We start from the raw sequence: 21,935 nt of genomic DNA, 5'->3' as shown, positions 1-21,935 counted from the left end.
GGATGGATATTGTACAATATAATGACTAAAAAAGGAAAGAAAAAAAAATTAATAAATTAGCTGTCCACGGAAATGCTTGAAGGAGCCGTAGTATTAGGAGACTTTTCGTCAAGTGGTGGAACAAATATTTTTTGTCGATTGTTAGGCTTAGGTAGAGATGAATTAGTTACTACTGTTCCATCTTCCTTCTTCACAACCTGACTTTTGACCGATGGAGTCTTAGTGGCCTTAACTGATGGAGTCCTGGTGACTTTAACAGAACGTGTTTTCACAGCCTTGGCAGATGATGTTTTTGTAGCCTTGATAAGAGGTGTCTTTACCGCAGACGATGCTTTATTTGTTGTCGTGTTCTCTCCCTTGATACGATTCTCACCAGAACACTCCACTTGAGCCTTCTTGGCTGTTCCCAAAACCCGTTTTGGTTTCTTTTCTGCAGCGCATATCCGTTTTACCTCTGCAACAACATCCCGGCTGCTGCTCCGTTTATTGAGCGCGCTTGTCGACTTCGACCGTCCTGCAGCTATTACTGGTGCAGTTGTTGTTCCTGTGCTAGTTGCTGCTGTAACAGCAGTCTTTGTCTTGGTAACAACTGCCGAGGGTAACTCTCCAATTGGCTCAAGCGATGTTAACCGACTGGAAGTCACAGAACCTTCTGACATAGACCGCGATGCAATCGAACTATCCGAGCGGTCCGCCTCGGCTGCCGCAATGAGCGCTGCAGCTGCTGCGCTAACCTGTTTTTCTAATGCTAATTTCTGGCGAATGGCCCGCGCTTCTGCCTTGATCTTTCTCTGCGCCTGTTTTTCCTCTTCATACAGCCGCTTTTCCTCTTCATAGTCGCAAAGCATTTGCGGCAAAATCTGGCAGTCGCCCTTAATAATCAAATCAAAACAAGCTTCAAACTCGCGGCCGCTCAACGCAGACGGGTCGTCAATGTTCATCCACACAGAGCATCCGCGTGCTGCATGCACTGCTTGTGACATTTCACGTACCATCCGCCGTACCCCTGGGATCTTCAGTGAGGTCCCCACCACTACCAGCGCGTCGGGCTTCTTCAATAAATCCTGTTCTGTGATCTGTCCAATCGCCTCAGCATCCGGGTTCGGTTCATTATACAGAACAATTTTGGGACGTAATGTTCCGACACCTTGTGATCGCTTGCCAGCTACTGCCCGTACACCATCCATTTCAATGCATTCTGGACACTCGGGTATTGTGGGCACCTCAATAATAGTTTCGTTATCACTATCATATCCTTCTTCGTCTTCCTGGGTATTATCATTGTCACAATTCTTCTCCTCCTCATCATCATTTGTAGGGGTATCTTGAGAGACATTGTGGAACACATTAGGATCAAAGTCCGCAGTCCAGCTGCACTTGGAGCAAATCATCGAGGTAATGGTTCCGTGAAGCTGTACCGTTTTGGGCCAAGGCTCAACCAATGGATGTTTGGTAGCCAGGTGCGGCAACCCGGTATCCAGCCCATCAATATTCTGTGTGTACAACCGTAGTAGCCGGTTATCTTGGGAAATCGAGTCTATCAGCTCATGAAATGGTGTTGGTTGGCACTGTTGGCATAAGGTGTGCAAATCGCATACTGTAGTGTGGAAATTATCAAGAGTCTGTTGGTTGCTAAAAACATGCGACGCGTCAAACATCTGCTGCCCAGAACTCACCCCACCCTTGAGGCGGAACTCATTTCGCAAGAGTCGGAAAAGTCCTGTGGTTGAGCGGAAATCTGGAATTCCTGCAGCCACAGAAATCCCAGCACCGGAAATAACAACGATGCGTCGTGCATGCCTCAGTGTATGATGCAGCAATGCAATGTCCTGTTTATAGGAAGCCATGAGCACGTCTTCAGGAATTTCCTCATCACTATCATATTCTATCGATGGTAATGGCTGCTGCTCAATACGTTTTTTTGATCTGCGGAAATGAATAATGTTCCTTAGTTTACTGCGGTTATATTGGAGGGTCGTTTCATCGTGTAGAGCGTCAAACATATCGAAAACGTCGGGTGCATCGAGAGTGCGTTTCGGTAAAGCGGGTTTCCGACTCATCGACATAGTCGGTGCGGCCTTAGATGTAGCCTGAGGAGTCGAAAGGCCAGAAGATGAAGAAGTCCCTGAAATTGGACCAGTGTCCATAGGGCTTGGATTTGTGTCCTGTAAAGACAGCATGACAGTGTAAATGTCCCGGAAATTAGATTTTTAAAGGTGGGAAGACCTTTTTTTTTGAGAGGTGGGTGTAGTGGAGTTTTTAATTTTTTTTTTTCTAGCAAAGTAAAACGGGACTTAATTTACGCACTGAGTACTTTCCATACTGGAGGTTCATAAATTTTTCGGCACACAAGAGGCTTTACCACCTTAAAAATACTTTGGAATAAACAAACAAATATACAACTATGGTGCAAATCAGCGAGGTTAAGACAACTACGGCGCGCGACAAACGTACATCGTCGCATACACACATTAAGGGTCTTGGGCTGGACGACCGCGGAATTGCGAAACCCGTTGATGGCGGGTTTGTGGGTCAGGACGCTGCGCGCGAGGCCTGCGGCGTGATTGTGGACATGATCAAGGCCAAGAAGCTTTCTGGCAAGGCCGTTCTTGTTGTTGGAGGCCCCGGCACTGGTAAGACAGCTCTTGCCCTTGCCATGTCCCAAGAACTTGGGCCACGTGTTCCGTTTTGCCCGATTGTTGGATCTGAATTGTACTCGGCAGAAGTGAAGAAGACAGAGGCATTGATGGAGAATTTCCGACGTGCCATTGGGTTACGAATCAAGGAAACTAAAGAGGTTTATGAGGGTGAGGTGACAGAACTGACTCCTGAGGAGGCAGAGAATCCGCTTGGAGGTTATGGGAAAACAATCACACACGTTGTGATTGGGCTTAAGTCAGCTAAGGGTACACGACGCCTGCGGCTAGAGCCGAGCATATACGAGTCTATTCAAAAGGAGCGGGTTGCAGTTGGAGATGTGATTTATTTGGAGGCCAACACTGGAGCTGTAAAGCGAGTGGGTCGGTCAGACGCTTATGCGACCGAGTTTGACTTGGAAGCTGAGGAGTACGTGCCGTTGCCTAAGGGAGACGTGCACAAGAAAAAGGAGATTGTGCAAGACGTGACTCTGCACGATTTGGATGCAGCAAACGCACGGCCACAGGGAGGCCAGGATATTATGTCGATGATGGGACAGTTGATGAAGCCAAAGAAGACGGAAATTACAGATAAGCTGCGTTCGGAAATCAATAAGGTTGTGCAGAAGTACATTGACCAGGGCGTTGCAGAGCTGGTACCGGGAGTTTTGTTTATTGACGAGGTGCATATGCTGGACATTGAGATGTTTACCTACCTGAATCGTGCGCTGGAAACTACCATTTCGCCTGTTGTTGTGCTTGCAACCAACCGTGGCAAAGCTCTTATTCGCGGAACTGAAGATATTGTGGCACCCCACGGTATTCCTCCAGATTTCATTGACCGTTTGCTGATTGTGCGAACTATCAAGTATACTCAAGAGGAGATCCGGACTATTGTGGAGAAGCGATCTGTGTTGGAGGAGACTCCGGCAACCACTGGGGCTTTAGATGAACTTGCACGAGTTGGTCACGAAGTGTCGCTGCGGTACACTCTACAATTGCTTGCGCCAGCACGGATTGTTGCCGAAGCCAATGGGCGCACTGAGATTGATGTTGCAGATGTTGAAGAGTGCCAGGACATGTTTCTGGATGCAAAGCGCAGTACTAAGATACTTCAAGAGAGTGAAAAGTACTTGAATTAAACATTAACCATTGTGTATTGTTTGGTTTTTTTTTATATATATATATATAAAGTATAAACGAAAAAAAAAGATGAAAAAATTTTAATAATAATAACAATAATCTACAATTACGCCTCCGTCTTTGCCTTTTTGTTTTCCTTGTTTCTGTTACCGTCGAATCGTCTCTTCTTGTTGAAGTTGCCACCACGTCTGTTGCCGCCCTTTGCGTTTTTGTTAAAGCCATGCTCAGCGCTCTTCATGTCAACATAAGCAGCCTTGGACATGGTGAGAAGATCATTGCCATTGTAGCTAGGCTTGGGGTCCTGGGCAAGGAAACGCTGGGCATCCTCGAGGTTGGCAAACTCAACAAAGACAGAGCCCTTGAACTTCTTGTCATCAGCACGGCGCAGACGGACCTGAGTGACAGGAGCAAAAGCCTCAAAGTACTTTTCAATGTCGTATTGGGAAGCGGAGGTTTCTTCGCCAAAGCCCTTTGCGTATATACTGCGAGCAAAAGCCTGGGCACCCTTAGAAACGGGCTTCTTTTCGGTGGTGTTGGATGAAGATTCCGAGGTGGCTGCGGATTCGTCAAGAGGAGTCTTTCTGCGGACAAGCTCACCATTCTCAGAAACCTCGAGAAGATCCTCGCTTTCCCGGAGAGCAGCGACGATGGTTTCGAGGGGAGAGAAGCGGCGCATGCGGGAGAAAGTTGCGATGGTGGAGATGGGGATCCAGCCTTCGTTTTCCTTGGTGAGTCCCAAAAGGAACTTGTCCTTAGGAAGATTCTGGTCGGAAAAGTAGAACTCAACTTGCTTAAGAATCTCCTTAGGATCAGAAGATGCTGGGAGAGTAGAGGGGTCAGAGACAATGTTGTTCTTGCGTTTCTTTTGTTGTTGAGGTTTGGACTCTTCAGTCTTGGACTCTTCAGTCTTGGACTCTTCAGTCTTTGGTTCTTCAGTCTTTGGTTCTTCGACCTTGGGTTCTTCGGCCTTGGGCTCCTCGACAGCCTCAACCTTGGATTCTTCCTCCTTCTTGGATTCGACAGTAACGACTTGTTCTTCCTTTTGCTCAGACATTGTTGGTGCTCTGCTCTTTGACTTGGTCGGATGGTTTGTAAAAAAAAAAAAATTTCAGTTACCCTTTAAAAAAATTTTTGCGCTTTCGCATAAATAAACAACAACAAAAAAATTTTCAGCCGGACTAGGTTCGCGAATCAAAAAAATAAATAAATAGAGTTTAATACTTAGTACTTGAATCTAAGGTCCTATGTTTAAAATTATATTTTAAGTCATAAGTAGTTACTTAATTATTTTATGAGAGTTAAATGTCTTACATACTTTTAGATTGTCAAATTGGTTGTTTTCCACCCCCTTTTTTTTATTTTATTTTTTTTATGGACCCACCAGTTTTTGTTGTCTCAACAGTTTTTTTTTTTTACAACCTCACACATACGGCTGCATATCAGATTGCTTGAGTCGTTAGGCATGTGTCAGTTGGTTGGGTGTCAAGTAGCCAGCTGTGAGCCCACAAACAGCACAAACAGCACAACCAACCGTATTTAAGGGCTTTTTGTAGGCTCTTATAACAAAACATACTGAAGCAGCACCTCAAATAGCACACAAAATAATAATAATAAAAGAAAAAAACCCCATTCAAATACCCAAACATCCGCCATTGCGACTTCTCCATCAAACCCACGTTTTTTGATATGTTGAACGATAGCCCAAGCCAGAAATTGCCCACGAGGGCCCTCAGCGGCTTTTCTAATAGGCCTTTTTTTTTTTTTTTTTCACACGTTGAAAAAATTTTATTTTTTATTTATTTTTCAATCTATATAGTCAATCAATTGTAGATTTTGAACAAAACAAAACACATTTAAGTCACGTGCCATGTCACCATTTGCTGAAAAATTTTCATGTCGCGCCAAAAAAAAAAAAAAAAAAAATTTCACATGCAAAAACTTCTATCACAAAAGTACTTTTGGTACCGCACGAGTAGCAACCAGTCCACCCTTCTTGCCGTCCCACACGACCACCCCCTTTGATTGGCTTGCAGGCCTCAGAGCCCGCGCGACCTGCACACCCACCACTGCCAGGATCCCCAACAAGCCCTTGATGGCCGGCTCAAGAGAGTATAAATATCGACCCAGATTCCCAGATTTCTATAAAATTTTCCTTCTCTCTCTCTTTTTTTTCTTTCCAACCAACTTTTTTCACCCCATCTTCTTCTTTCTCTCTTCAAAAAAACTCTCACAATGACTGCTCCTGCTACCAACCACGGTACTACCTTCTTCTTCACCTCCGAGTCTGTCGGTGAGGGTCACCCCGATAAGATTTGCGATCAGGTCTCCGATGCCATTCTCGATGCCTGCCTCAAGGAGGACCCCCTCTCTAAGGTTGCCTGCGAGACTGCCTCTAAGACTGGTATGATTATGGTTTTCGGTGAGATCACCACCAAGGCCCACCTCGACTACCAGAAGATCATCCGTGACGCCATTAAGCACATTGGTTACGACCACTCTGAAAAGGGCTTTGACTACAAGACCTGTAACGTTCTCGTCGCCATTGAGCAGCAGTCTCCTGATATCGCCCAGGGTCTCCACTACGAGAAGGCTCTTGAGGAGCTCGGTGCCGGTGATCAGGGTATCATGTTTGGCTATGCCACTGATGAGACTGAGGAGCTTCTCCCCCTCACTGTCGTTCTTTCCCACAAGCTTAACTCCGCCATGGCTGCTGCCAGACGTGACGGTTCCCTCGACTGGCTCAGACCCGATACCAAGACTCAGGTCACTGTCGAGTACAAGTACGACAACGGTGCCTGCGTCCCCCAGCGTGTCGACACTGTCGTCGTCTCTGCCCAGCACGCTGATGAGATTTCCACCGAGGATCTCCGTTCCGAGATTCTTAACAAGATTGTCAAGGAGGTCATCCCCGCCAAGTACCTTGATGAAAACACCAAGTACCACATCCAGCCTTCTGGACGCTTCGTCATTGGTGGCCCCCAGGGTGATGCCGGTCTTACTGGCAGAAAGATCATTGTCGACACCTACGGTGGTTGGGGTGCCCACGGTGGTGGTGCCTTCTCTGGTAAGGACTTCTCCAAGGTCGACCGCTCTGCTGCTTACGCTGCCAGATGGGTTGCCAAGTCCCTTGTTGCCTCTGGTGTCTGCAAGCGTGCTCTTGTTCAGTTCTCTTATGCCATTGGTGTCGCTGAGCCCCTCTCTATCTTTGTTGAGTCTTACGGCACTTCTGAGAAGTCTTCTGAGGAGCTTGTTGAGATTATCAGAAACAACTTTGACCTTCGTCCTGGTGTGATTGTGCGTGATCTTGACCTTGCTCGTCCTATCTACTTCAAGACTGCTTCTTACGGTCACTTCACCAACCAGGAGAACACCTGGGAGATTCCCAGAAAGCTCAAGTTTTAAGTGTTAAAGCTTAAAGAAGAGAGAAGAAGAAAAACACTATAATGACTTGTCTATTTTGGCTTTTTTTTAAACCAACGCTCAACTCGTTTGGTCCTTTTATGATCCGCTCATGTCCCCATTTTTAATGCCCTGTTTATAATTTTTGTTTTTTGTTTAACGACCCCTGCATGCCCCCATATTTAATCATCGTAAGCCGTTGCTTGGATAGACAAGTTTTCCGGCGTACAAATGTCTTCAACCGACTAATGAATGTTTTGTACTATAGAGTGAATACAAAATTTTAATAAAATTTTTTTTTTCTATTGAAAAAATCTTGATCTTTAATGACTTGCATGATTTACATTGAAAATGGCCTGTGTAAGGTTAGTCCATATTTTGCAACAAAGCAAATTTGGGCAAAAGGCCGTTGGCTCGGTAGATCAGTCAAAGATGTTTTGGCAGCAGAGTTCCGCAACCGGTCCATGGCTGCGCACGAGGATGCCATGAGTACTGGCCACGTGGCTCTTCTCCGACGTTCCGGACTTAGCAAACGTGCACAACGGAAAACTGGCAGTATCAACTCTGATGCTCCTGTTGAGTCTACTTTTACAATCTGCCGGATCGAAGGTTCTGAGGAACTTGCACAGGCTGTGCTTAAGAATGGAGATGTTGTTGAATACCGCGCACACGTTCACGAACCACCAGTGGCCAACTCCCCGGGCCTGGAGCATTGGGCACAAACAAATGACCCTAGCCAGTGGTTGGCCGAGGTTGTAGTCCGTGAAACTGAAGAATGTCTAGTTGTTTGTAAACCAGCAAGCATCCCGGTACATCCCACTGGTCGGTACTCCCGTAACACGCTGACTGATTTGCTCGAGCAGGCTCTCGGGTACAAAGTATATGGTAAGTATAGTGGTTAGTGAGCTTGTAAACTTTACTAACTTATATCAGCGTCACATCGACTCGATAGATTAACCTCTGGGTTGCTTGTACTAGGGAAAACGGCACCAGCGGCTGCCGATCTTTCAGCCAGGCTCCGTGAAAAAACTGTCTCCAAGGAATACATTGCCCTTGTGCGCGGACTGTTCCCGCATGGCTCGCAAACTGTCACAGCCCCGATCTTTACCACTCAGTTCTCTGATGGCTCTGCAAAGTTTGCTGCCGGTCTAAGAGCTGCTGCTACCGCCAAGTCTTCTACATCTACACGCGACGGGCCTAAACCAGCATCAACAAGGTTCGATTGTGTATGGCATGACGAGCTGCGGAATGTTTCGTTGGTCCGGTGCGCACCACTCACAGGCCGCACTCACCAGATTCGTAAGCACTTGGCCATTGTCGGATATCCTATTTGCGACGACCCTGTGTATTCTCACGCCGCGTTCCCTAAACTGCACCAAGCTGTTCTTGAAGCCCTTGAAAGCGGGTCAGCCTTAGACCCAGCCATTGATGCGTTTGAGCAACTCGAGCGGTTTGTCGGAGAAGCAATGCACAACAAAATGCGCGCGGGAGAAACATGTTCTGAATGCGGGGCCCCCATGTTTACGGACCCAGTACCTAGCGAGCTACGTATCTCGCTGCATGCAGTACGTTACACGGCCGTTGATGGGTCGTTCGACTACTCCGTCCCGTTACCCACGTGGGCCCATTCTGTGCAATAACGTAAAAACTTTTGTCTATCATCATCATTATTATTATGTACAGTACAATATCTATATTATTATCGTATGCTCCAACTAACGAATCATGGATCCCACAGGCGCAGGCTGCAAAGGTCGATAAAGCTTGTTGCGCAGGATCTGTTCATTGAGGGAACTCAAATCTACCCGATTATTGAATTTATCAACCCATGGCATTGGAGATTTTGCAAGCTTTGCTGCTGCTGTAACAACTTTATCCATTTCTCGGTCGAACCGCGTGTAATGTTCTGAAGCTACTAGGGTTGTAATATCGGCGTCGCTCGGATAATCCTCAATGTCTGCAAAAGGCGGGCCCAGAGTTTCCGGGAAACGGCTCATTGTAATCCCAGTGGTTTGCGTGGTGGGTTCCGAAGTGTTTTTAGGTACCAGAGGGTTGGGCCAGGGGAACTTGTGGAACCGAAACAAGTACAACCCATCTACACGGTCCGTTGGTTTTGCCCCATTGAACGATTGCCACAAAGCTCTGCGACCCAGACGGCCCATGTACTTACGTGCATGCGCATACAACATTGGGTTCTTGGACCGGCGTTGCAATAGTTCCTTGCGTTCGGCCTTAGCCAGTGTTTCAGCGTCACCGTTAAACTCTGAGCCTGGCCCAAAAAGCGGCACAAACGCCGGCCGGGACTTGCGGCCAAGTGCCAAAACATGCCATGGGGGGAAGTACCAAACGGTGAATAGATCGCAGTGATGGAGTCGCGGGGTTGTATTAAGGAACCGTAGTGCGAAACAGTGGCGCATCACGAGCGCTAGAACACCGCGAATATCGCTGTCGCGCGGTGCAAACGGCGTTGCAGCCGTCACGTACCCTGCTGTTTTTGTGCTGGCATGCTGGGTAGTATTTTGAATCTCTGTTGAAGGAATCACAGGCAGAATCTGGTTCATGAGTCCCTCAGGTGTGAAAGACGATGGGGTGGGAGCACCTGTAGGAGTGGTAAATAAGTCTTTAGATGAAGGCACATCTGCGTCCAGCCCAAGAGCCTTTGAGACGGCCAATTTTGCAGGCTTATCAATAACCACTTGCCGAGCCGGCTTTTTTCTAGGAACACGAGGGATATAGACCCATCTGACAGCATCAATGGAGAGTGCTGAGACTGCTGGTCTTCTTCGTGATAGCATTATTGATGTAGGTGGGATTGGAGGTTTAAGGAGATTAAATTTTGTTATGGAAGCTATTTTACTATTTCATATAGATATTGAGAAAGGGTTGTTACTGCTTTGTAGCCGTTGAAGTTTATTTATTTATTTAATTTTTTTTTTTTTTTTGGGCTGATTAGAAAAAAATTTTTTTTAGGAATAAAAATTTTCTACGGCCAAAATTTTTTTTTTTTTTTTTTTTTTTTCTTTTAATAACCACATCATTTCTTTTCTTCTTCCCTTCCTCTCCATCCCTCATCCACACTTTCCTCTCAACCAACCTATCCAAAACACACCATGGACCAACAGTTTGTCGAGAACCTCATACAGACTCTGCGGAACGTGACTGCTCCTGACACAGAGGCCATTCAGCAGGCTTCTCAGGCTCTGCAGACCGATTTTTACAAGAGCCCTGTGATTGTGCCTGCTCTTGTACACATTCTTCAAACCAACCCGGACAAGAACATTCGCCAGCTGGCAGGTGTGGAGGCTCGCAAGCTCATCAACTTCCGCTGGGCGGACCTCAAGGACGATGTCAAGGCCCAGACAAAGGCCAGCCTTCTCCAAACTACCATTGCTGAGCCTGATTCGCTCGTGCGTCACACTTCTTCACGTGTCATCTCCTCCATTGCCAAGCAGGAGCTCGATGATAATGCCTGGCCTGATCTTCTTCCTGCTTTGTCAACCTCTGCCAACTCTTCTAATGCTGCTGAGCGTGAGGTTGCTGTCTACATTCTTTACACTCTGCTTGAAGCTGATCTTGCTGTTCTTACCGATTACATTACCGACCTGGTTAGCCTTTTTGCCAGAACAATCAACGACCCGGAGTCTCTTCAGGTCCGTGTTTCTACCATCATGGCTCTTGGTGAGATTTCTTCTATTCTCTCTTCTTTCCAAGGCAATGATGGCCAGGAGTCTGAAATTTTCCGCTCCACCATTCCTTCCATGGTTGAGGTTCTTAAGCAGGTCATCCAGGCCAATGATGAAAAGTCTGTAAGCCAGATCTTTGAGGTGTTTTCTTTCCTCCTCATTGCTGACTCTAACCTTACCTCACAATACTTTGCTGACCTCAACAACTTCATTCTTAACGAGATTGCTGCTCAGAGCCAACTCTCGGAAGAGTTCCGTGTTCCTGCTTTGCAGTATCTGATTAATGCTGTCCGCTCTAAAAAGGTCAAGATCCAAAGCCTCAAGCTTGGGCCCCACATGGTCTCCACCGCCATGGCCATCATTGCTGACTACTATCGTGAAAACGAGGAGGATCTCGATGACGACGATGATGATGATATCAATGAGACTAACCCTGCCACTCTTTCTTTCCAGCTCATTGATACCATGTCCACCACTCTTCCTCCTCTCCAGGTTAATGCTCCTCTGCTTACTCAGTTTAGCGAGTATGTCAAGTCTTCTGACCCAGCTCTTGTCCGTGCTGGCTTTATGTCTCTTGCTTATGCTGCTGAGGGAGCTCCTGACTTCTTTGCTGCCCAAATCAGTGCTATTTTGCCACTTGTTGTTTTTGGTCTCCAGAACCCCAACCTTCACATCCAGTCCGCTGCTCTGTTTTGTCTCTTTTACCTTGGCTGCGAGCTCCGCGATGTTATTTCCGATGAGCATGAGACTCTCTTACCTCTTGTTTTTAACATTATTGACAATGCATCCAATATTAAGATTGGCAAGAACGCATGCCAGGCTCTTAACTCGATTCTCGAGTGCATGGACCGCAAGGTTATTACTGAAAAATACATGAGCACTCTTGTACCCAAGATGCTCCACCTCTTCACTGTCATTGATAACCTGAGCCTTAAGAGTCTTGTCATTAATGCTATTTCCTCTGCAGCTTACTCTGCTGGTAAGAACTTCTTGCCTTACTTTGAGGAGACTATGAAGATTCTTGATCCCTATATTGCTCTTGCCCATAACATTGAGTCTCTTCCTGAGGCCCAGGCTAACCTTTGTGGTACTGCTTTGGACACAACTGGCTCTATTGCTGCTTCCGTTGGCAAGGAGAAGTTCCAGCCTTTTGTGGAGCCCCTTGTGGATGCAGCTTACAAGTGCATGCAGAGCAACCACTCACGCGTCAAGGAATCTGGGTTTATTTGCGTTGGTACTTTGGCTAAGATCTATGGCCACGACTTTGCCGTGGTTGTTCCTAAGATTGTTGAGCAGATTTACAAGTGTCTCGACCAGAATGAGTTTAGCCACTTTGAGGATGACTCTGAGAATATCGGCATGGAGACTGATGAAAACGCTATTATGGAGAACCTGGATACTTCATCTGCCATTGCTATGGAGAAGGAGTATGCTACTGACACTCTTGGTGATTTGATTGAATCTGCCAAGCAGGACTTCCCTGATATCAAGCGTGCTATTTCATACTTGATTTCACAGACTCAGTACTACTTTGAGGGTCTTCGCAAGGCTTCAATTACAGCTTTGTGGCGTGCTTACTTGACCTGGGTCAGCCTCGATAATGAGGGCAAGTGGACTCCTGGTCTTCCTGCTACTGAGCACACCAATGAGATTACTGCTTACATTGCCACTGAGATCCGCAAGGATATCTTTGAGTTGCTTGAAGGTGAGGAGGATCGCGATGTTGCTATTTTGATTTGCCAGCGTCTTGCTGAAGGTCTTAAGATCATTGGTCCCAGAGTTTTGTTGAATGAGCAGAACTTGGAGATGCTTATTACCCAGATTCTTTCTATTCTGACAAAGCAGCACTGTTCCCAGACTGCATTTGAAGACGAAGTTCCTGAAGATGATGAGTTTGAGGAGAGTTCTGAATATGATGCTGTATTGATTGATGCTGCATTTGATGTTGTTGTTCAGATTGCTGCATGCTTGGGTCCTCAGTTCACTCAACTTTTCCCCAGCTTTGCTGCTCCCATTCTCAAGTTCACTAGTTCTCAGAGCGCCAATGAGCGTGCGGCTGCCATTGGCACTATTGCTGAGGTGATTAACGGCATGGGTACTGAGGTTTCTGGTTACACCAAGGATCTTCTTGAGACTCTTCTCAAGGCTCTTGGAGACCGTGACATTGAGGTTCGCAGTAATGCTGCATACGGTCTTGGTCTGTTGTGCTTTTTCTCTGAGGATGTTGATACTATTAAGGCAGCTTACCCTACTATTCTGTCTAAGCTCCAGCGTCTGCTTAAGAAGGTTGACAAGGCTACTGCCAAGTTCAAGGCTTCTGAGGGCAGCAATGAAGAAGGTGAGGAAGATAACAATGCACGATGTTTGTCGAATGCATGCGGCTGTGTTGCACGTATGATTTTGAAGCACCCTGGCAATGTTCCTGTTGCTGATGTTGTTTCTGTTCTTCTTTCTCGTCTGCCGTTGACTGATGGTCTTGAGGAAAACACTCCAGTGTTTGAGTTAATTGTTGAGCTGGTTAAGTCACAGGAGCCCACTGTGATTTCTCAGCGTGAGACTTTGGTTAAGATTCTTGCTCAGGTGTTTGAGCAGGAGGTTTCAGCTAAGGATGAGTTGACTAGTCACACCACTGGTATTCAAGATATTGAGCTTCCATTTGAGACTGATGAGATTCGTGCTAAGGTGATTGAGATGCTTAAGTTCCTTGAGACCAATCAGCCTGGTCTTGTTTCCAGTCATGCTGTTTTCTCTCAAGTTCTTGCTTAGAGGGGAGGGGGGATATTATAAGGAAGAGAGTTTAAAGGAAAGAAGGAAAAAGTTTGAATTTTGATGATTTGTTTTTAGAAGTTTTTTTTTTTTTTTTTTTTTTTTTTTTGAATTTATTTTAAAGAAACTAAAAAAAAAAAAAAAAATTAAAATAAAATAAAAAAAAAGAAAAAAAAAAGTATTATAAGGGCTTTTTTTTTTTTTTTTTTTTTTTTTTACAGATATAGTTTTTTTTCATTAATTTTTTTTTTTTTTACAGAATAATATATTTTAGAGATTTGCATTTATATGTTGATAGAGAAGTTTTTAGTAGAAGTTTTTATTTTATTTATTTATTTAGTCCAGCCATTTTGAAATAAAAAATGCCGCCTTTTATTTTTATTTTTTATTTTATTTTTTATTTTTTATTTTTTTCTATTTTGGGGGGTTGGCATTTTGAGGGGAGGAATGGATGAGAAATTAAAGTTATTGTGAAGAGTAGTGGAATTGAACAGTGCAAAACCTTAAAAAAAAAAAAAGAAAAAAAAAAGATGATTTTTTTTTTCTTAATTATTTTCTTTTCTTTTCTTTAGGTTCAATAATAATAATGATGATAATAATAATATTTAATATAGTGATTTGAGTTAGTTTATTAAATCATTGGATTATTTATTAGGAAAATACTTTTTGTTAAATAATTGAGGTAAAAGATGAATATATATATATATATTTATATAATTTTTTTAAATATTGGAAAGAGAATTGTTATCATTATTATGATGTATTTAATTAATCTAAGCGAGACATTCTCCAAAATTTTAATATATTAATATATATATTAAGACAATAAGAAGAGAGAGAAGAAGAATAAGAATATATATATATATATAATTTCATGGTAACTTTTAACCAAAAGAAGTTTAAGCGAATGGGTCATCATATGCTCATTAATGCTAATCAAAAGCTAAATCAAAAGCTAATCAATGTTCTAGCAGACTACAAACAAGTTTTTAAGAAACTCATCCCCCACTCATCATTTTTGGACTCTCTTTTAAAATTGGATACATTAATATTTAGTATCATATCCACAGTTAATAAGTTTAAGCATAAACACATGTTTATTATACTTTTTGACATTGATTAAAAAAAAAAAAAAAAAAAAAAAAAAGAAAGTAAAAGAAGGTTATTAACTATATTGTACCATGGTATTCTTTTTCTTCTTCTTCTTTATAAATGATTGGTAGGGGTTCCACATTCTACACGTCAAAAGAATATATAATAATTATAACGCCCATCAGACTCAATGAATGATGATGATGATGATGATGATGATGATGATGATTTCCAAAGCTCACATAGTCTGGAGAAAGAGAAAGAGAAAGAGAGAGAATAAAAAAAAAAAAAAAAAAAAGAAAAAAGAGAAATTAATAAGGTCTATCATCAAAAATATTTATATTGAGGAGAAGAGGGTTTAGAGAAAAAAGGGGAAAAGTAAAGTATAGATAAAAATTGGAACGGCTTTTTTTTTTTTTTTATTTCTTCTCGAGGAATTTTTATGAAAATATATTATTATAATAATAATAATAATAATAACAAAATAAACAATAGAGAGAATGTTTAATATCCATTCGATTCAACATATACAATTGATTGATATAATTGTATGAATGAATGAATGAATGACGCGACTAATTATTATAATAATAAACCGTGTGGTATGTGGTTGGTGATGATAATGATGATGATGATGATGATTGTGGGCGGTTAGCTGGAGGGGCTGGGTTGAGTCTACACTCGGACAACACCCGCCTTGATTATGATGATGATGATGATGATGATGATGATGATTATGGAAAGATTATCTATTATATACTAAGTAATAAAAGCTACTATTTTAATTTTATCCACAATAACTAAAATTTTTTTTTTTTTTTAAAAAATGGATTTTAAAATATATATATATATATTTTTTTCTATTTCACATAATATTGAATTGAAGGCTGGACTCTGTTTAGTCAAATTGTTGAATGATTGAGGAGGTTAAATTTTTTTTTTTTTTTTTTTTTTTTTTTTAGAAAGGGAGTAGTACACACAAGAACGTGCGGCTGTTTGATCGCTCAAATTAGATTTAAAGATTTCTTATTTTGGAAGTCACATGATTACTAACAATGTTAAAATAAAATAAAAATCTTTTTTTTTTTTTTTTATTTAAATTTTTTGCGTGGCGCGCCTTTAAAAATTCCCTTTTTTTTTTTTTTTTTTTTTTTTTTTTTATACCGCCTGCGCCGTGCAAGTTTCTGTTTTAGGCCATTTAAATAAATTAATGTGATGTGTTTGTGTATTTGTGTGTACAAAACTGTCAAAATAGAAAAAGAAGAAGAAGAAGAAGAAGAAGAAGAAGAAGAAGAAGAAAAATAATTTTTTTTTTTTTTTTTTTTTTTTTTTTTTTTTTTGAGCCCAGCCATTTCACTAGAGTGCAAGAAAAAGAAAAAGAAGAAGCAATTCAAAGCAACTATTTTATAAATATTAAATAAATATTTTATAAATATTAAATATTAAATATTAAATATTAAATAAATAAATATAAATACTACAGAATATCCCCAATTACTTTCACTATATTCTTACTCTTACTCTTCCCCCCCTAAATTTTTCAATTTATTTATTTATATCCATTATCAACACACATACTCTCTCAATAAATTTTTTTTTTTTTTTAATTATCTTTTTAATTTGTAGATATCCCTCGACTAAAATACATACACAAACACACTATCATCAAAAAAAAAAAAATGGTTTCTTTCAAACTCTTTTCTGGCGCTATTGCTGCTCTTTTCACTGTCGCTCTCTCAGCTTCCCCCGTTGCTGCTTCTGAAGAATGGGGATCCTTTTCCGGCCAAGTTTCTTCTGTTTCTTACATCTCCGGTACTGAATACTCACTTGTTTCTGACCTTACCATTTCTCTCAATTCTGGATGGTCTCTCGCTGATCTTCAAGGTCGTACTTCAGGACAAATTGTAAACAAAACTATTGCATATAATACTGCAGATAGCAAGTACTACGCTACGATTGGATACACTGCAACTTCCTCAAATACAACAGATTCCCAGATTTGCTTCGAACCTGTCCCTATTGCTATTTCTCTTAACCAGGAAGTTGATGGTTCTAAGCAAGGCCGTATTGTCAATGGTTATTTCTTCATTGGATGTGTCGACAAGACCAAGATTGAAGGTCTTTCTGAATCATCATCATCATCATCTTCTTCTTCTTCTATTGCCTCCACAACTTCTTTAAGCTCTGCTTCTATTTCTACCATTTCTGCTTCTGCCATTTCTTCTTCTGCCATTTCTTCTTCTGCCATTTCTTCTTCCAAGGCTTCTTCTTCTTCTGCCGCTGCTTCTTCTATTGCTTCTTCTGAGGCTAAGGAAACTACTTCTGCTAAAACTACTTCTGTTAAAGCTACTTCTGCTACTGAAACCTCAACTATTGAGACTTCTGCTGCCATTTCGTCTGGCTCTACTACCGAGAACTCTGGCTCATCTACTGAAGCCAACTCCACTGTTTCCTCGACCATTGTCCAGGCCAATGCTGGTTCCAGTCTTTGCGCTGTTTCTTCTTCTGTTGCAGCTGGTCTTTTGATTATGGCTGTTACTTTCCTTTTCTAAAACTGAAAACAGATTATTGACAAATTTAACAATTTTCTTTTAAAAAAAAAAAAAAAACGCTCAATTGGGTTTTGTTTTAAAATCAACAAATTTTTTTTTTTTTTTCTCTTTGAGGGGAAGTCAAAAGAGGTTTATGCTGGATATTAATATTTCGCATAATAATAATAATAATGACAAAACCTCATTCATAACTTCACCACCACCAACCCTCCCCCCCTAAAAAACTATAACCACCCATCACGACACTCCTTAGATACCCTATTTTTTTTTTTTTTTTTTTGTCTTCTTTTTTAAAAAAAAAAAATTCTTTTTACGATTTTCACGACTTCTTTTGGTTAAATTTGCTTTTATTAAAAAAAAAAAATCATTGTTATTATCATTATATTATATTTAATTTCTAGTTTCTTTTCTCATGTGTATTGTATTTTAGCTTTCTTTTTATTTTAGATATATATAAATATAAATATAAATAAAATAAATTTATATCTTTTCTTTCAAAGTCTCTTTTATGATTTGAGTTTAACGGTTTCAATTTCAAATTTCTTAATGATGATGATAATGACCCAAGTTTTTTTTTAAAAAAAAAAAAATAAAAATAAATGCTCTTTAACCTTATATACATTCATTGACTTTTATTTATTTATTTATTTATTTATTTTTTTCTTCTTCTTTTTTTCTTCATAATCTTCATTCGTGCACAGACTTGTAAATGATGATAATAAGTATTTGATTTTTCTCATTTTTTTTTAATTTTTAATTTTTATTTTTATTTTTCAATCCTTCATTCATTTCACCCCTCCTCCTTCTCCTCCCCCCTTTTTCATGTCCATTCTTTTTGGTCTACACTAAACCTCCTGTCTTATTATTATTATTATTATTATTATTATTATTATTATTATTATTATTATTATTATTATTATTATTATTATTATTATTATTATTATTATTATTATTATTATTATTATTATTATTATTATTATTATTATTATTATTATTATTATTATTATTATTACTATATACATATACATATTCACTTTCTTTCTTTCTTTCTTTAAAAATTTCCTGTTTAAGTCAAATGCCTATTTAACAATAGATATGAAAAAAAAAAATCGAAAAAAATCAAATATGTATATGTATATAATAATAATAATAATAATAATAATAATAATAATAATAATAATAATAATAATAATAATAATAATAATAATAATAATAATAATAATAATAATAATAATAATAATAATAATAATAATAATAATAATAATAATAATAATAATAATTTTTTTTGATGATGAAAAAAAAAATAAAAAAAAAAATTCATGCACGGCAAGACTTAAAAAAAAAAAAAAAAAAAAAAAAAAATCAAATATTTTTTTTGAACATTTTTTTTTTTCTATATATGGAATGTCCAGTTTATATATATATATATATATATATATATATATGAATTGAACAATTTATTCTTTTTTTTTTATTAATTTATTTTTTTTTTATTAATTTATTTATTTATTTTTTTGACAGATTTTTAAATCTTTAAATTGAAGGATTTGATGTTGTCATATATATAAAAAATATATCAATCTCTAAAACAATTTATTATTTCTTTCTACCATCCAATTCCAATATTAATATATAAACACACAAAGCTTCTTTGTTAAACTATATCTGTACACTTTAATCAAGACCTTGATTTTTCTTTTAAAAATTTATTTTAAACATGCCCATAATCATAATTATTATAATAATAATAAACATCTTTTAAACTCTCCAAAAATTATGTAGATTCATATCAATCGAATCTTTCCTCTTTAAAAAATTCTTATAAACCCTTATATATATATATACTTTTTTTTTCTCTTTTATTCAAATTACTCATTAAAACTATTACAAATTTAAACTCACACACAAAAAAAAAAAAAAATACAAATACTCTTTAACAATAAATAATCTCATTAGTTAAACTTCAACACCTGCAATGGACTCCTTCTCTGCAGCCTCTAACTTCTTCTCATTCTCAGCCTTCCATCCTTTTCTGCGCTGACGCTCCTCATACTCTTCTCGGTGACTCAGCACCCGCTCCACAATCGTCGCTGATGACACTCGCTGATACGGGTGGCTCTCCACTTGCTCAAAAATCCCAGCGGCCTTTGCATCCTTGTAAGGATCATCTTCCTCATCATCTGCAGCCTCACCATTCTGAGTTTCAATTGGAGTGGGACCATGAAGCACCTTGGTCACCTTGATTTCTGGACCAATTGCTGCTAAAAACTTAGCAGAGGGAACAAATGGAGCACCCAAAATTACAGCGTCAACATACCGACACTGCAACACACACAATGCCCTTTCAAACAAATTCATAATTGGATAACTCTTACCCTTGGTGCTATTGACCGTAGCATCGTCATGGATCCCTACAACCACAATGGCCCCAGCTGCCTTAGCACGCGCATGTACAACTTTGAGAAACTCAATATGGCCCATGAAAAACAAATCAAACCCACCATCAACGTAGTACACTTGTCCCGCACTTTGAAGCTTCAATGCAATTTCTGATGATGGCTCAATCACCTGCGTCAATTTGTTGTCTCCACGCCACACAAATACTCCTGCCCCAGCACTCTTACCATCAGCAGCAGTAGCATACAATCGGAACCGCTCAAGCGAATCATCTGAAAACAAATGATGGCCAGCATTGGCAGTCTTCAGATCACCTAACGAGGTTGTTTCCGTAGAAACAATGGGTGCAATGTGGTGACTTGTGGAAGTGCTCAACATACGGCCAACAAGATCAGTAGTTGAAATGTTGGGAGTCCGCTTAACCACTAAAAATCGGCCACAATCTTTAACCACCTGATAACAGTCATTGCCATCAGCATCTGTCGTAATATCATCACCGTGAACAACATAGCGGCACCCATAATCGTCCATAACTTTGGGGTCGGTCACGTAGGGGGCTCCGGCCACAGATGCAGTGCTCCACTTGCATGCATCCACAGCGGCCACGCGTTCATTTAAACTCATTACCACGGGGCCCTTATTCAATCCAATGGCCTCGTCACTATGTACGCCCACAAAAAGTTCTGTTCCCAATTGACGAGCTTGCAACATGGCGCCAGCGTGGCCTAAGAATTTATCAAATATTGTGTTAGGTAAACCCAACAATGTTTGTATTTTTTTTTTTTTTGCACGTGCAAAACAAGAAATTAACTCACCATGATGTGCAAAATCAAAGCAGCCGTCGATCCAGATCCTGTCGTCACGTAAGGAGCTATCGCTAGTAGTCATTTTTTTATCAAAGATTTCGGGAAATTTAGTATAGAAAAAAAAAAAAAAGGGGGGTTATCAACTAGTCTATATGTGTAAAGTTGAAAGATTGAATAATGGGTCGTATTGACTATTTTTTATTTTTTTTTTGGGTGGGAAGGTAGGGGGGAGAAAAAAGAAGAAGAAGAGATGTGTGGGAAGCAGCGCTGCATTTTTCGCCATATATTTGAACAATCGCTTACATAACAAAATACCGTAATAACCAAGAACCTTTCAAATCAATATCGAGATGCACCCGGTACCGCACGGCTTTTCAATATCTCGGGTTTTCCTCCACCGGAACTCTTCCACTTTACAATTACAAACACACACTATAATAATTGCAATAATAAATTCATATCGTAACTCTATATCTTTTCCTAATAGTTTCCTGCCCGCTTGGAGTTCTTTTCCTGCTGCTTCTGGTTCTTCTTCACCAACTTCTTTCTCTCTTGACGGTTGAGAGCTCTTGGATCCGCAAACTCAGACTCTGGATCCTCTGGCTTATCGGGAATTTCCACCAGCCACTGGTTGTCAAGCTTCTTGTTGATACCACCATAACCCCACTTGGGAACCCACTCACCACTTTCCTCATCGTACACAAGTTTGCCATCCTTGGCCTTCTTCTTGATACCCTTCTCAGCAGCAAATCGTTCCCATTTGGTCTTGGCCTTCTCCTTTGGCAGTGACTTCTCACGCGGCAGCTGTGTGGTAGGTGCAGGAAGAGTAAACAATGTCATCGTGCTATCCTGTGTTCCAGAAGAGCTCACAGAGTTGGTTGTCTTCTTTATCGGCAGCTGGAGCAACTGTCCAACTAACAGCTGGATATTGTCACGCGCAACTTCAGTAAGGTATTCTTCCTTGGTCGCAGCATCAGCAAGCTTACTGGAATCAAGAGGATTGGTATCAAACACGGCCATATTGCCAAAGTCATACTCCACGGGGATTGGCTTGTCAACCTTAGATGTTCTATATCAACCAGCAGTTAGAATAAAACTATGATATTTTCTCTTTAAAAAAAAATAAAAAAAAATAAAAAAAAATAAAAAAAAAAAGAAAGTACTTACTTTAATGGCTGCTCTGTAGAAGTCATTTTATGTTGATTAGAAAAAATGGGATTTTATATATATATAAATATTTATGGTATATATTGAATTTTTCAGTTGATCATTCAAATACAATCTGATGGCGGACCCAAAAAATTTTTATTTTTATTTTTTTTTTTATTTTGGGTTTTTTGGCCAGAAAAAAAAAAAAAAAAAAAAAAATCTAGCCGTAGTGTTACTAATCAGGGTTAGGAAAGTCACATGATATTTATTGAAAAACATTGGATTTTGATGACTTGAATTCCCCCCCCAAAA

At 40.2% G+C, this 21,935-nt stretch overlaps 10 protein-coding genes across 10 annotated transcripts; 5 read left to right on the top strand and 5 right to left on the bottom strand.

Annotated features, from left to right (window-relative positions):
- Window positions 1–56: 56 nt before the first annotated feature.
- SAPINGB_P000267 (uncharacterized protein) lies at window positions 57–2,147 on the bottom strand (the record flags this gene model as incomplete). Its single annotated transcript, XM_031994991.1, has 1 exon — window positions 57–2,147. One exon carries the CDS (start codon window positions 2,145–2,147, stop codon window positions 57–59), a length of 2,091 nt encoding a protein of 696 aa, XP_031850882.1.
- A 257-nt stretch (window positions 2,148–2,404) lies between these two features.
- Window positions 2,405–3,778, top strand: SAPINGB_P000266 (uncharacterized protein; the record flags this gene model as incomplete). The annotated part of the gene is made up of 1 exon (XM_031994990.1): window positions 2,405–3,778. The coding sequence occupies one exon, from the start codon at window positions 2,405–2,407 to the stop codon at window positions 3,776–3,778; it is 1,374 nt and encodes a 457-aa protein (XP_031850881.1).
- Window positions 3,779–3,885: 107 nt separating this feature from the next.
- On the bottom strand, window positions 3,886–4,833 carry SAPINGB_P000265 (uncharacterized protein; the record flags this gene model as incomplete). Its single annotated transcript, XM_031994989.1, has 1 exon — window positions 3,886–4,833. The coding sequence occupies one exon, from the start codon at window positions 4,831–4,833 to the stop codon at window positions 3,886–3,888; it is 948 nt and encodes a 315-aa protein (XP_031850880.1).
- A 1,178-nt stretch (window positions 4,834–6,011) lies between these two features.
- On the top strand, window positions 6,012–7,181 carry SAPINGB_P000264 (uncharacterized protein; the record flags this gene model as incomplete). The annotated part of the gene is made up of 1 exon (XM_031994988.1): window positions 6,012–7,181. The coding sequence occupies one exon, from the start codon at window positions 6,012–6,014 to the stop codon at window positions 7,179–7,181; it is 1,170 nt and encodes a 389-aa protein (XP_031850879.1).
- A 323-nt stretch (window positions 7,182–7,504) lies between these two features.
- On the top strand, window positions 7,505–8,818 carry SAPINGB_P000263 (uncharacterized protein; the record flags this gene model as incomplete). Its single annotated transcript, XM_031994987.1, has 2 exons — window positions 7,505–8,063; window positions 8,112–8,818. The coding sequence occupies 2 exons, from the start codon at window positions 7,505–7,507 to the stop codon at window positions 8,816–8,818; spliced, it is 1,266 nt and encodes a 421-aa protein (XP_031850878.1).
- Window positions 8,819–8,893: 75 nt separating this feature from the next.
- Window positions 8,894–9,973, bottom strand: SAPINGB_P000262 (uncharacterized protein; the record flags this gene model as incomplete). The annotated part of the gene is made up of 1 exon (XM_031994986.1): window positions 8,894–9,973. One exon carries the CDS (start codon window positions 9,971–9,973, stop codon window positions 8,894–8,896), a length of 1,080 nt encoding a protein of 359 aa, XP_031850877.1.
- Window positions 9,974–10,288: 315 nt separating this feature from the next.
- Window positions 10,289–13,627, top strand: SAPINGB_P000261 (uncharacterized protein; the record flags this gene model as incomplete). Its single annotated transcript, XM_031994985.1, has 1 exon — window positions 10,289–13,627. One exon carries the CDS (start codon window positions 10,289–10,291, stop codon window positions 13,625–13,627), a length of 3,339 nt encoding a protein of 1,112 aa, XP_031850876.1.
- Window positions 13,628–16,398: 2,771 nt separating this feature from the next.
- On the top strand, window positions 16,399–17,271 carry SAPINGB_P000260 (uncharacterized protein; the record flags this gene model as incomplete). Its single annotated transcript, XM_031994984.1, has 1 exon — window positions 16,399–17,271. One exon carries the CDS (start codon window positions 16,399–16,401, stop codon window positions 17,269–17,271), a length of 873 nt encoding a protein of 290 aa, XP_031850875.1.
- Window positions 17,272–19,227: 1,956 nt separating this feature from the next.
- On the bottom strand, window positions 19,228–20,556 carry SAPINGB_P000259 (uncharacterized protein; the record flags this gene model as incomplete). Its single annotated transcript, XM_031994983.1, has 2 exons — window positions 19,228–20,393; window positions 20,484–20,556. The coding sequence occupies 2 exons, from the start codon at window positions 20,554–20,556 to the stop codon at window positions 19,228–19,230; spliced, it is 1,239 nt and encodes a 412-aa protein (XP_031850874.1).
- Window positions 20,557–20,954: 398 nt separating this feature from the next.
- Window positions 20,955–21,667, bottom strand: SAPINGB_P000258 (uncharacterized protein; the record flags this gene model as incomplete). The annotated part of the gene is made up of 2 exons (XM_031994982.1): window positions 20,955–21,543; window positions 21,642–21,667. The coding sequence occupies 2 exons, from the start codon at window positions 21,665–21,667 to the stop codon at window positions 20,955–20,957; spliced, it is 615 nt and encodes a 204-aa protein (XP_031850873.1).
- Between the last annotated feature and the right edge of the window lie 268 nt (window positions 21,668–21,935).

The sequence above is a fragment of the Magnusiomyces paraingens genome, assembly GCF_902498895.1.
Source record: "Magnusiomyces paraingens strain CBS 517.90 genome assembly, contig: contig1, whole genome shotgun sequence".
Taxonomy (NCBI): Eukaryota; Fungi; Ascomycota; class Dipodascomycetes; order Dipodascales; family Dipodascaceae; genus Magnusiomyces; species Magnusiomyces paraingens.
This window is presented reverse-complemented; position numbering and strand designations above follow the sequence as displayed.